The 13058-nt window shown below is 38.3% G+C and overlaps 6 protein-coding genes across 6 annotated transcripts; 2 read left to right on the forward strand and 4 right to left on the reverse strand. All coding sequences in view use genetic code 12, as the record gives it.

Moving 5' to 3' along the window:
• Positions 1 to 494: 494 nt before the first annotated feature.
• CORT_0A07020 (Tad3 protein) lies at positions 495 to 1571 on the reverse strand (the record flags this gene model as incomplete). Its single annotated transcript, XM_003866478.1, has 1 exon — positions 495 to 1571. One exon carries the CDS (start codon positions 1569 to 1571, stop codon positions 495 to 497), a length of 1077 nt encoding a protein of 358 aa, XP_003866526.1.
• Position 1572: 1 nt separating this feature from the next.
• On the forward strand, positions 1573 to 4188 carry CORT_0A07030 (Tert telomerase reverse transcriptase; the record flags this gene model as incomplete). Its single annotated transcript, XM_003866479.1, has 1 exon — positions 1573 to 4188. One exon carries the CDS (start codon positions 1573 to 1575, stop codon positions 4186 to 4188), a length of 2616 nt encoding a protein of 871 aa, XP_003866527.1.
• Positions 4189 to 4392: 204 nt separating this feature from the next.
• CORT_0A07040 (Sla1 protein) lies at positions 4393 to 8064 on the reverse strand (the record flags this gene model as incomplete). The annotated part of the gene is made up of 2 exons (XM_003866480.1): positions 4393 to 7794; positions 7852 to 8064. 2 exons carry the CDS (start codon positions 8062 to 8064, stop codon positions 4393 to 4395), a joined length of 3615 nt encoding a protein of 1204 aa, XP_003866528.1.
• A 340-nt stretch (positions 8065 to 8404) lies between these two features.
• Positions 8405 to 9499, reverse strand: CORT_0A07050 (hypothetical protein; the record flags this gene model as incomplete). Its single annotated transcript, XM_003866481.1, has 1 exon — positions 8405 to 9499. One exon carries the CDS (start codon positions 9497 to 9499, stop codon positions 8405 to 8407), a length of 1095 nt encoding a protein of 364 aa, XP_003866529.1.
• A 522-nt stretch (positions 9500 to 10021) lies between these two features.
• CORT_0A07060 (Cox4 cytochrome c oxidase subunit IV) lies at positions 10022 to 10486 on the reverse strand (the record flags this gene model as incomplete). Its single annotated transcript, XM_003866482.1, has 1 exon — positions 10022 to 10486. The coding sequence occupies one exon, from the start codon at positions 10484 to 10486 to the stop codon at positions 10022 to 10024; it is 465 nt and encodes a 154-aa protein (XP_003866530.1).
• A 1455-nt stretch (positions 10487 to 11941) lies between these two features.
• CORT_0A07070 (Rps26a protein) lies at positions 11942 to 12301 on the forward strand (the record flags this gene model as incomplete). Its single annotated transcript, XM_003866483.1, has 1 exon — positions 11942 to 12301. The coding sequence occupies one exon, from the start codon at positions 11942 to 11944 to the stop codon at positions 12299 to 12301; it is 360 nt and encodes a 119-aa protein (XP_003866531.1).
• Positions 12302 to 13058: the final 757 nt, after the last annotated feature.

Here is a 13058-nt window from a genome sequence, read left to right on the forward strand (position 1 = left end):
TAAAGGATAGGATCAATGGTTCATGACACCAACGATTCAAGGAAAATAATAAGTCGGTACATTGCCGAACAACTGGATTTACCAAAGCTACTCAGCCTTGACAAGTTTGCTAGTTTGTTTCCAAGCAGCACCTCAATTGATCTTATTAAATCCATCTACACTCAATTAACCTTGCAACAGAAACAGAAGCTTTTAAATATTAAAAGTGACATTGTCCAATTCGATATTCCACTGGAAGATATGCAAGATAATGCTGGTCATTTCCCTGCAATTGATCAATCCAAAGTTGATGCGTTGAACCACAGTCTTGCTAAGTTAAATCTGCAAATGGAGCACGAACATGCAAAACAAACAGAGGAAATCAAAGAAGAACTTTCCAATCTTGATGCCGTCCTAGAAAAGTTGGACCATATTGTAATCCCAAAACATCTGGATCGGGAGATACAAGATGCCATCAGCAAATGTGACAAAATAAACAACCTCATTAATCAAATCTAATATTCTAAGCGTATATTATCTACAGCATTATCCAATCTTGACAACTCTGATTCTCCAAGCCACCTCCATATTGGGAATTTCCAGTTTAGTCCATCTAAATCACCAAGGTAATAGCTTGACTCCATTCCGCCACCGGGCGAAACGGACTTCAAATAGGTACACCGAACTATTCGTGAATGCACTAGTGCCATGCTACACATAACACAAGGCTCGTGAGTTGTGTAAACAATCATATCAGTGCACAAGTAGCCCCTTCCGTGGTTACCGTCTGTCCTATTGTCAATCTCATTTTTTGCTACTGAGTCAATTGCACGCATTACACTGTGGTCCAGTGGGTGACATTCATCCTTATTCACGGCAACTGTCTGGATTGTCAATTTCCTATTCACTTCTTTTGCCATTATAGTTACCAGAGCATTCCGATTGTTTGCGTGTTCGAGTTGACTCAATAGTTCACTCACCATATGCCTTTCTTGTTCAATATCGAATTTTACAGAGTTCAAAAATTGATGATTGGGATTGCCCTTCCAAGTAAGGGGCCAAATAGTAGACCATTTCAATGTTGTTTCTCTTGTATTTGCTTGATCTCGCGGTACTTCAATAACTTCTAAATTATCGTATTGTAGGCTCTTGAGCAGATTGGATATCTCATCCCTCTCATTCTCAAGTTCATACAGACAAATAATTGCTTTTATGTGATCGCCAACTTTGGTCAACCTCTTCAAATGCTTGATCCTGAAATCATCATCGTAGTTTTGCTTCAAAAGTGATATTAATGTTTTGGAATTCTTTGGTTGTATGGTGCAAATCCATACTGGTAGTAGGTTAGGTGCTTCAGGATCAGTGTCATTACCTAATCTGATTTGTTTTAAAGTCTCATACAAAATCCCATTTTTCAAATCCACGTATGACTGGTCTTCACTTTTCAGTTGTGTCATTGAGCGGTATTCATCCCGTTGTGTAATGAATTTGAAATTTGGTTGAGATGGTTTTGGGGTAGCGCTGGAAACGGCGCGTCCCCGTTTCGATTCACAAACGCTGTGTAATGCTTCAACCGCAGTGATTATTGACATAATGGAGCTGGCTCAACCATTGTCGCAGTTTGTATTGGGTCGTGAACAAACTGAGAAAGAACTGTCAAGTTTCCGCACATTCTTATCATCGGTAAAAGTTGTTCCTCTTGATAACGAATATAAACACCGCATATCAGCAAAGTTGAAATTTCGAAATGACTACAAAAAGTATGTAAAGCTGTTAGTGGCTGAGTTGTTGAAGAATAAATCGGGTAATGTCTTGATTTCTGGTTTACCTAAAGTACGAAGAAGTAACTTCCAATCAGGTGGATTGAATCTAGTTTACACATCCTTTGTTGTGAATGAGTTGCATACATATAATTGGAAACGAGTGTTTGAGATATTAGGATCAACACGCATGACTGATTTGTTGACCAATTATAAAGGCTTTATTGTAAACAAGGGTAACCTAATACAAATTTTTGGAGATAGGATAACGTATACAGAAAAGAGTGTCACTGACCTGTCTAAATTGATTAGTAAATCATCGTTATTTCATTACAGGCAATTCAGACCACGATATTGGGAATTTGATTTGCTAAACCTGAACCCTGATGAACTTATGAGTGATGTTTTCGGAGAGAGCACTAAAGCAAAACGATTTAGGAGAATAAAATTCTTATTAAACACAATCATCGAAAAGGACCAAGCTTGCAAATACCATTTAATCTATCAACAACTACTACTACGAAACAAAACCATTAATCCTCTCAAGGTTTGTAGTAATGCAAGCTCCTTTCATGAGGTCATTCAATTTGTGTTTGTCATTTTAGGTAAACTCCTATCATTGGAAGCTTGGGGGGGTCAAGGAAACAAAACTATTCTTCGAAAACGAGTGGAAGAATATTTGAAACTTGACTCAAGGGGATCTATGCATATACACGATATTGTAAAGGGGCTTCGCTTGAATGACTATCAATGGCTTGGAACGACGCCCAAAGTGACCTCGAAACAGGATTTCGAAATCAGACAGAAGTTACTTCAAGATTACGTCCATTGGTTGTTTTCAACCCTTCTTAAAGAGATCATACGTGCCTTTTGGTATGTTTCTGAAACCACTGATGGGGAAATATTGTTCTTTCCTCGTCATATTTGGCACAAAATTTCACAGTTATGGTTGGAGACGTATTCGAAAGATAATTTCATCAGATCAGCACTAACAGGAAGTGAAAGTTACAACTATGGCATCCTTGAACTAATTCCCAAAAAAGATACGTTCCGTGTAATTTGTGTTCCTTCCAAGAGGTCTCCTCATCTTCTAGACACGAAGCTCACACCGGAGCAACAAAAAGACCAAGATATCAAATTCAACATTTATCGAGCCAATGTATTGCGGCCAGTGAGGTTAATTTTGCAAACGAAATTCAATGAACGATCTCAAATAGACACCTGCTATTCTACGACCGCATTTTCGACCCAGCAAATTGCCGACAGAATTCTTGCCTTTAAGACCAAGTTGTTGCAAAAATTCCCTAGCATGCCAAAGCTATATTTTATCAAATTTGATATGAAGGAGTGTTATGATAGAATGAATCAGAAGAAATTGATTGAAAAGGTGATCAGTTTGTTTCGTGATGACAAGTCAAATACAAAATACTACTACAGGATTGTGGGAAAGATGAGACTAAACTTAAGGCAGCAATCTATGAAACATTTTACCGCTTCTAATTTAAATGATCTTGATCTACTCTCAAAGAGTCCAGCAAGTGATAACAAGTCAATTTGGGTGGATACTGGAAAGACCATATACTTGACCAGAAAAGAGGTTATAAGTGAATGTATTCAACAGATTTTTGGGGCAAAGTGCTATATCAAAGACCGCAAAACACATTCTTTGAGGTTCTATAGAAGGAAGCAAGGTGTTTTCCAAGGATTTTCCTTACTGAGCATCTTTTGCGATATTCTATACAGTTCAATGGTTGCTGATAATTTCAGATTTTTATGGGAGTCTGACTTGCCATTTTTCTTCACTCGATTAGTGGATGATTTCTTGTTTATTTCGCCCGCTGTTGAGCAATATAACAAAGTGTTGGAAGTTATATCCGATGACCGGTTACAGAAGTATGGAGCATATGTGAATAACGACAAAACCCAAGTAATTGATTTTGCAAACTCATCTAAAACTTTACAATTTGTTGGATTAGAAATTGAAGTCGACACTTTGAACTTGACAACGAACTACATGAGGTATTGCAATTTGTCTACTAGTACTTATAGGACATTTAGCGATTTATTACGTTACTTGAAAACTGCCTATACGACAAGATTACATGAATATATGTTGAATTGTGAAAAGAATGCCTTCTCCACGGTCATGAGAAATGTACTGGACTTGTTGCTGTTTATATTGAGTCTGTTCAAACGCTCATTTCAAAGAATTTCGAATGTGGATAGGTTTATTCCGGATAAATTCAACAAGTACCTATGGAGCATTATTTTGCTAACTTTGAATAAGTTTGAAAGTTGTAATCAAACCAGTGATCTTTTGGATGACTTGTTAGACAATTTGTTGTCTACCATTGCAGCTGTATTGGCTCACGGCCCACAGTACAAGGACATCATCAAAAATTTGACCAAATCTATTCTTGAGGAAGTTGGGCTAGTTCCTCTCCAGTGAAGAATGCAGTTATGACAAGAGCTGATTCGAAGCGAATAAATACTGCTGTTTTACCAGGCAACTACTTCATTAACAAGTACGGAAATTGATTTGGATTTTGAGCAATTACCGCAACCAGTAATAACGCCCTCCAATTACGTGAAAGCAATACGAAATAATAAAACTTTCTATTTAAAATACATACGTGTAATTAGCATTAATCACTTAAAATCCAAAAGGATTGTCTGGTGTAGCTGCCGCAAGGTTTGCTCTTTTACCAGTAGCTTGAGATTGCAATGGTGCATTACCAAACCCCATACCTGTTGGTTGTGTTTGCAATGGTTGTGAGTTGAAACCTTCAAATTGTGAGTTTCCGAAAGCGCCTTGTTGGCTGAATGGTTGTGAGATTGAGGTGTTTTGAAACATGTTGGTCATTTGGTTTATGTTTGGTTGTTGTGATTGTTGTTGCGGTTGTTGGTTGAATTGATTAAATTGAGTTGATTGTGGTGGAAATTGGTTAAATAGTTGTTGTTGTTGTTGCTGAAATGTGCTTTGTTGAGGTTGTGAAAAGTTTGTTTGACCAAATGAATTTGGAAAATTCCCACCGGTTGATTGGTTGAATGTTGATTGTGGCACAGGGTTGCCAAAAGATGTTTGTGGCATCATACCTCCGGTTGCTTGTTGACCAAACGATGTCTGTGGCATCATACCTCCAGTACGTTGCTGTCCAAAGGATGTTTGTGGCATCATACCTCCAGTTGGTTGCTGCTGACCAAATGGCACCGTGTTGGTATTCATGAAACCGCCAGTTATTTGTTTACCGAAATTTGATTGTGGAACAAACCCACCTGTAATTTGACTTCCAGTTCTTTGTGCTGGAACCAATGGGTTTTGGTTGAAACTTGTCGTTGGCAAGCCTCCAGTGTTTTGCGTACCAAAGGTAGTGTTTGGTAACCCGCCAGTATTTTGAGTTCCAAATGTGGTTTGTGGTACAGTTGCTGTACCAGTTTGAAGAGGTACAAAGCTTGGTTGGAATGATTGTGGTTGACCAAAAGTTGTTGGTGGTGGTGCTCCACCGCCAGTCTTCTGTCCTGTGGGTATAGCAACAAGGCCAAAAGTCAATTGTGGTTGAAGAACACCTGTTGCTTGAATTGGAATGAATCCTGTTGGCTGGGCTGTAATGGGGATGAATCCTGTTGGCTGTGCTGGTAATAATCCACCAGTTGGCATGGCACTTAATCCAGCACCAGTACGTTGAACTGGAATAAGACCGCCAGTACGTTGCGCAGGCACCAATACACCGCCGTTATTCTGTGCTTGTGTTGTTCCTGCAGTCTCTGTAGGTTGAAGTGGAGGAGCAGAAGATGTCTTGGTTGGCTGAAGTGAAGGAGCTGATGGTGTTTGTTGTGGTTGTTGAACTTCTGCCTTGTTCTCTACTGGTTTGATATTGACCAAATCAGATAACGTACCTGTGTATTGTGGAGTTTGTGGTTGAGGAGACGGTTTGAGTAAATTCTCATTTGATCTAGCTGCTGGTTTCATAGCCCATGCATCGTCATCAATCCTATTATTATGTTCTGGTTGTGTTGAGGGAACAGCAAGATTAGACAGTTGATTCTTGACGGGAGAGGGCAATGCATCCCTAGTCACCTTCGACAATTCTGTCGATGAATTATTCTTCAATGCTCCATTATTATCAATGAATAAGCTACCAGTAGATTGTTGCTCTGGTTCAGCTGATCTCTTTCTGTTGTACTTGTTGTCCAAATGTTTCATTACTCTGATGATATCACCTTCTCTCAAACCCAATGTTCTCAATAAAGATGGAGAAATATCTTCCAAAATGTTTTCATCCATTTGCTCGCGTTCAAAATTGAGTGTGTAGCGCTGGCAATTACCAACATCAACACCACATTCCAAAAAGAAATCAAACCAGTCATAAGCTGGAGCTCCATTCGATCCATGTCCAGATGGTCTAGGTCTTGAAGGTTGAGGGGGGGCGGTATCGTTGATTGCAGCAGTAGCTGATTGTGAGTGCTTGGGTTCAGGTTGTGTTGCAACTGCTCCTGATTTGCTCTTTGATCTAGCCCTCTTTTCCATTTGCTTAAACACCATTTGCTTATATTTGTCCAAGGAAGAACCGGTAATCTTTTCTACATATTCCAAATCCTCAATTGATAATTTCTCAGCAGCAACGGCAATCTTTACACCATTTGTCTTGTGCAAATGGACTTTTCCTTCGACACAACCCAAAAATTCAGCTTCAACTTTAAATGTGCCTGAACTATCAATCCATGTTCTTACACGGTGGAAATTGGGCATAGATTTGTCGTGCTCATCGTGTGTAGCGCTCTGTTTTTCTCTGTGCGCTCTATCTTTCTCTCTAATCCTCTCACGTTCATCTCTTGATCTATGGTGATGATGGCGACTGTCTTTACCATTGACAACTTTGCCCTTGGAACTAGACATTGATTTCCTTCTTGCTGGCCCATCAGTTAATTCATCCAATTTCGATGTACTGATCACCTCAATATAAGATGATGGAACAACACCTTGTCTTCCAGTGTTGACATTTTCAACCATCCACCAGTCACTTGACTTTGACTGATTGACAATGTATACTTCATCTCCCTCCTTACAATTCAACTCGTCATCACCCTGAGCCTTGAAATCGTAAATCAAACGACCAATCTTCTTGTTGGACCGATCTTTGCTAGGTTGAGAAGCCTTTTGAACTTCCCTCAACCCTGCCGCCTTTTCAGCACCTTTCAATTCGCCTAAAATAGAAGTAATGGCATCTGCAACATCCTTAGTTCCTGCGTGCAATTCCAATTCCGCTGGAGGGTTCTGAAGTTCTAAAAACACATGCTTCTTTTCACTATTGACGCTGATTAAATCTTTAATTTGCCATTGATTGTTTATATGAGACGCTGATCTTAATCTCAACTTCTTAGGATTAAATACGTTTGGTTTTATAATGATCAATCCTTGCCCCACAGAGACCTTAATTGGTCTCTTTTTCCTTCCATCAAGTTCATCAATATACCATGTGAAAAACTCCCCATCAAATTTATGTTCCTTGTCTGTTGGAGCATGTACTTCATGCTCCTCCTCGTAATTTGAGCTCGATCCTGCTACTGGTTCTGAAGCAGGTCCCGTGGGTCTTGATGGCATTGGAGGTGGAGCTTCATCCTCTTCTTCCTCGATATTATATTCTTGTGATCCATTGTATGAGTCATTGTGTGAAGGAAATGGTCTTGGAAGATCTTTTTCTGGGGTTGGAGGTGGGCGTTCTGGAGTAGCCGACCTCTCGGGATGTGAAGGTGGAGGAGCATAGTTTGCAATGGGAATTTGTGGTTGACTTGGTGCTTGAAGTTGCGGTGGCTGGTACTGCGTGGTATTTTGTTGTGCCTGTTGCTGAGGTGGGGGGGCCAGTGCACCAGTATCAAGTTGAATGTAATTGGAAGGCACGAAACCAAACTCTTGTTTGCTAGCATTGCTCACCAAAATCCAGTCCGGATCGCTTAAATCATAGACATTAAACACATCATTCTCATTAAATGATAATTCCTCCTCTGTTTGTTTATCGTAGTCGTACAAAGCATTAGCTTGTTTGATGATGGGTGCCTATATGGAATGAGTTAGTACAATAGTATTAACAAGTAACAAGGACATAATACATACTTCTTCAATATAAGTTGATGGAACCAACCCCGATGGTTCGTCAACTACTTCATCCCCAGTTGCAATTACTCTTTTCTTGACTTTCCACCAGTCGTCGATGTCCGACTTCTCCAACAAATATAATAAATCATCAGCATGTATGGACAACTCTTCTTCTGCTTGCGCGTCGTAGTCATATATGGCCCTATACACACCAATGTATATAGACAGCATTTTCTGAGTAAGTGGTTATAAGTTGGATAAAATGCAAAGTATTGTTGGATATTGGTTTTAGCAGTAATTTTGCTATTTGAAGATTGAAATAACTTTTGATCGTTGGATTTTGAGAAGTGAAAGAACGAGAATTGTGAGAAATGTCACAAAGACGGATTCGGAAAAGAAATTTGAAAAAGGAGTTTGTCAAAACACTCCTTTCCAAGACATTTGATGATAACAACTACTAATACAACTACTACAACCAAAGACACTTTAAGGATTATTCATATGGAATGAATCTATCATATTTTATTGTACTCTATTAAATCTAAACATCCGCTTTCTATAACAGCTTTTATCAATTGACTCTGGTAATGGGCCTCTCGAAATTAAGTAAAACAGCTTCAATGTTTTCAAGGCAAGTAATGGCGGTATAATTATAATTCTCAGTCGATGCAGAACCGATATGGGGCGTTAATACAACATCCTGTCTATCAAGTAACTCAGGATGTACACGTGGCTCTTCTTCAAACACATCCAATCCTGCAAATAAAACCTTACCACTTTTTAAACCTTTAACCAAAGAATTTTCATCAACTACGAATCCTCTACCAACATTGATGATTCTAAATTGCTTTGCCATATTGTTTATTAATTCATCATTTACCATATGTCGAGTAGATGGTGTTCCTGGACATGCAATTACTACCAAGTCTGCAAAACTTGTAGTATCGGATAGATTCCTGTGAAAAGTCGTTGGAAAACCAAGTTTTCTCTCCTCTTCAGCACTCAACTTGTTTCGCTTGACGTAGTGGATAACCATTCCAACTGATGACAATCTAGCAGCGATCGCTTGACCAATATGACCAAACCCAACAATTACAACATGATGATTTCTAGGTGATAAATTGGCTCGTTGACAACAAGATTTCCCATACGATGACCCCAAAACCGGCGTTGATACCGCAGCACCTATTTTTTGATCAAATTTTGCCGACACTAACGATTTGGTCAACATACCTGTCTGTGTATATCGATCTTTATTGAAATTCTGTTCATATATTTTGAAATTTCTGAAACTGGCAATGGCATTATAAAGCACCAAATCAGCAACTGCATCATACGCCATAGTTGATGGGCTATTCGTCAAAACAATGTTTTTGTTTGTCATTGCTTGTACGTCAAAATGATCATATCCAATAGAACAAGTTGTAACAATTTTTAAACTCTTGGGTGCAAATTCAACCAATTTACCTTTAAATCCACCAAGGGGAGCGAATCCTGGCCATCCACAATATATGGCTTCAATATCTTTGAATTTAGTTTGGAAATCAATTAGACATTGTTCAATTGTTGTTAGTTCGTAATATATGCAATCAAACAACTTTTCAAAGTGTTCAAGCACTTCTCTATTGGGCACCTCCAAAAATAAAACCTTTTGTTTAATAGTCATCGCTGGTTAAAGAGCTATTACTTAGTCTAAGTGCTTAATTGAAGTAGGACTCATCGCACAATGGACAATCTGTCCACTTTATATAGTCGTTTTCAAATTTGCATAAAATTTCATTACCCCTTCGATTAAACCTCCTTGAATAACCGCGCTGATCGTAGATAAATGCGACTTTTCGTGCGGCTCAAATTGTTCCGATTCTGTACTATTCCGAAGCTTACCATATATTCTAGAAACTGTGGTTAGTTACCAAACCCCTATACCCGTGTTGCGAGATTCACCACCGGAATGAAAACTGGTCTACTCACAGGAGTTTCAATAATATCTCTACAGCAGTAATTTTAAAATAACTTAAACTTTATTTTTCTTTCATCAAATATATATCGAATATATAAGTAAATTAATAACCGTTTTTAAGTCACATACGGACATGCAAATGATTAAAAAAAGTCTTTTAAATACACATCAAAGTTCTTACTCCTGCTCTTGTATGCACTTCATCTTTTCTTTGTCTTGTTCACTGCTTTAATGAGCCATACCTGGTTCACCCAAGTACTTAGTCTTTAAAACAGTTCCACAATGCCAACATCTTGATGGTTTACCTTCTTCCACCTTCATCCAGTATGGTTTATGGTCTTGTTCAGCAGTACCTTTACATCCAACATATCTGTATCCAATGTAAGTTGGAACCAAAAATGGATCTTCCATAGTTCCTTTACCCTCAGTAATTGGCATTTCCATATCGAAAACATCAACACCTTCTCTCTTACCCAAAAGTTCCAATCTTTGTAAACCAGTAGATTGATCCCAATCGGTTGGAATGGTACCTGGTTTAGCACCAGGACCAATCAATGATGAAGGTCCGGTAACTTCAGCCAAGTCTTGAGCAGTCTTGACTTCCGTGGTGGTTTGAGGAGCCTTGTTGGCCAAGATTCTGGTGGTGGATAATAATCTTCTTTGACTAACAATTCTTAATGAACGAGAAAGCATTGTACTAGATAAGGAGTTAGTATGTTACCGTTGGCAGAAGCGCAATTAGCTTAGATGAGCAAGTGGGGGGGAAGGAGGCAGTTCCAACGTTGGAAATATTCTGACAACGAGAACGTATAAATGAGGTTGTTCTGTCTCAAGATGAATGCCATTGCTCAATATTCCTCTGTACCATGGCCCATCTCATCAAAGTTCTGTTTGCCAATTGAGTACTCCCGCTATGAAAGATGTTTATTCGACATACTTTGTTAATTCCCTATATGATTGACAATAAGAATAGTGGTGAATATATCAAAAAGGATGGAATTTAAGGAGGGGGGGTGTGTGTGTTTTGATAAAGGGTTAGATTTTGACTGTTGATATATAACTATATAAACCTTTACACTGCGAAATCACCTCATTATTTTTTTTCGTTGTCGCATTTAAATTGATTAACTTCTAATTGGTTGTAATTAAGAAATGACATTGACTACGCGACATTACCTTTACGACAATACTAGAGGTATATACAACTTTGAGAGTAGAAAGTGAATAAAGGATGATCCAATTAAGTACAATTTGATATTGCCAATGGTACCTATTGGAGGAAAGGGTATTGCACGATCGTTCTGCTTTGGACATTCCTATCCCAACTACTGGCGTACTAAAAAATCGAAGGCTCCTCCTAAAAGTCTCATAGTGAACTATGAAACTATCAATTCAGCTACTCAATGTTCCCCCTCTCCATTGTATTAACTACCTCTATCTCATCAATTAATTCAGAACGTAGGACGACCTCACGATACGATTGTCAATTAACTCGAATCATAGAAAATGAGCAAGTTGACACAAATTACCCAGAAAAAAGTGACTAGGGCTACAGCCCAAATGTTATCTTTTAGTGCCCCCAGTACTCGAGTAAGAAACAAAATGTTACCCGCACAAGAAAGTGTTACACAAAACTATTTCAGGTAGTGTACCGTACATTGCCCAATCTTCTCACTATCGCAGGAGTCTCATAGTAATAAAATTTTTCAATATACAAATTTCAATTTTTAATCTTGAAATCCTTTTCTCTTGTTTTGATACAACAAATCAAAGAAGTATGTTTGAAACCATAGGTGGTACCTATAAAGGATGCAATGGTATTAGACAAGTTTTGGAAAGCAAGGGGAGATATATAGAAGGAGAATCAGCATAGTTCTACAAAGCAAGAGCGAAAATATAATGGCAAACAGCCTCTGAATGATTTACATACCACTCCGCCAGAACAACTTCAATCCATTAACAATTCACTGGATGAATTCAACTTTGTCATCACACACATAGTTTGAAAGAGTCTGCCAATCCAAGTCGATCATTTTCATCGTTGGAAAGCATTATTACCAACCTGTGGAGTCACACCAAGAGGAACAAGTCCAAGTCATTGCATCCAATTCAAAAACAAGTTTGATACTAACTATGTTTATAGCTAACATGCCAAAAAAGAGAGCTTCCAACGGTAGAAACAAGAAAGGTAGAGGTCACGTTAAGCCAGTCAGATGTTTGAACTGTGCTAGATGTGTACCAAAAGACAAAGCTATCAAAAGAGTAACAATCAGAAACATGGTTGAAGCTGCTGCTGTTAGAGATTTGTCTGAAGCTTCAGTCTATCAAGAATATGCCATTCCAAAATTGTACAATAAATTGCATTATTGCGTTTCATGTGCTATTCATGCTAGAATTGTCAGAGTTAGATCAAGATCTGACAGAAGAATTAGAACTCCACCACAAAGAAAGAGATTCACTTCTGACAGAAAAGTCTCACCACAAGATGCTGCTAAGAAAGCTAACTAATTGTAATGATTTGGTAGTTGTATAATTTGCAGTGTTTTATAAAAACCACATATATATGTATATATGTATACACAATCCAGTTTATCAGTTAATTGAAATAAGTGTAGGGTCAAGTGTATTACGAATTAATGTTTGAAGACCTATTTATAAAAAGATTGGACTTTTGTACGGTGCAAACTTTTTGCAGCAAAATCGGTGCAAATTTATTGCAATTGTAGATAAAAAGGATGAGTCTTCAAACTTAGCAGTAAGACAAAAATTCAATGTAAAGTCTAGTATCACCTTGCAACCCAAATTCAAAACCATCGAAATAAGAGTAAACTAGTTTTTTTATAGTGCCAAACCTCGTATCATTTATTGGTCCAAGTTGATCTTGTTTAACAACTCCGACAGAGGCGATCTTGACGAAATTGTGGTAGGACGTGATCCACACCAAACAATAACACAGGGCTGCGTATCAATTCATCTACAACAGAACTTCTGTTCTACAAATTTGAAGATCTTACAACGTAACATTCAATGTTATACAATTTTTCTGTTAGGTGGATGTTGTTGAGTGAGTGAGAAGAAGGAAGGGAGAGAGAGAGAGAGAGAGAGAGAGAAGGATGCAATAGAAAAAAAAAAATATTGGACGACACTGGTGATCATTGATCAGATTCAATTGAAACCACACAACTACAATTGACATATTAGTCCGTCTACACAACACATAGTATATCAATTTACACCAACACGTTACCCCATTTTGCATCAATCG

Source organism: Candida orthopsilosis (genome assembly GCF_000315875.1).
Source record: "Candida orthopsilosis Co 90-125, chromosome 1 draft sequence".
NCBI lineage: Eukaryota > Fungi > Ascomycota > Pichiomycetes > Serinales > Debaryomycetaceae > Lodderomyces > Lodderomyces orthopsilosis.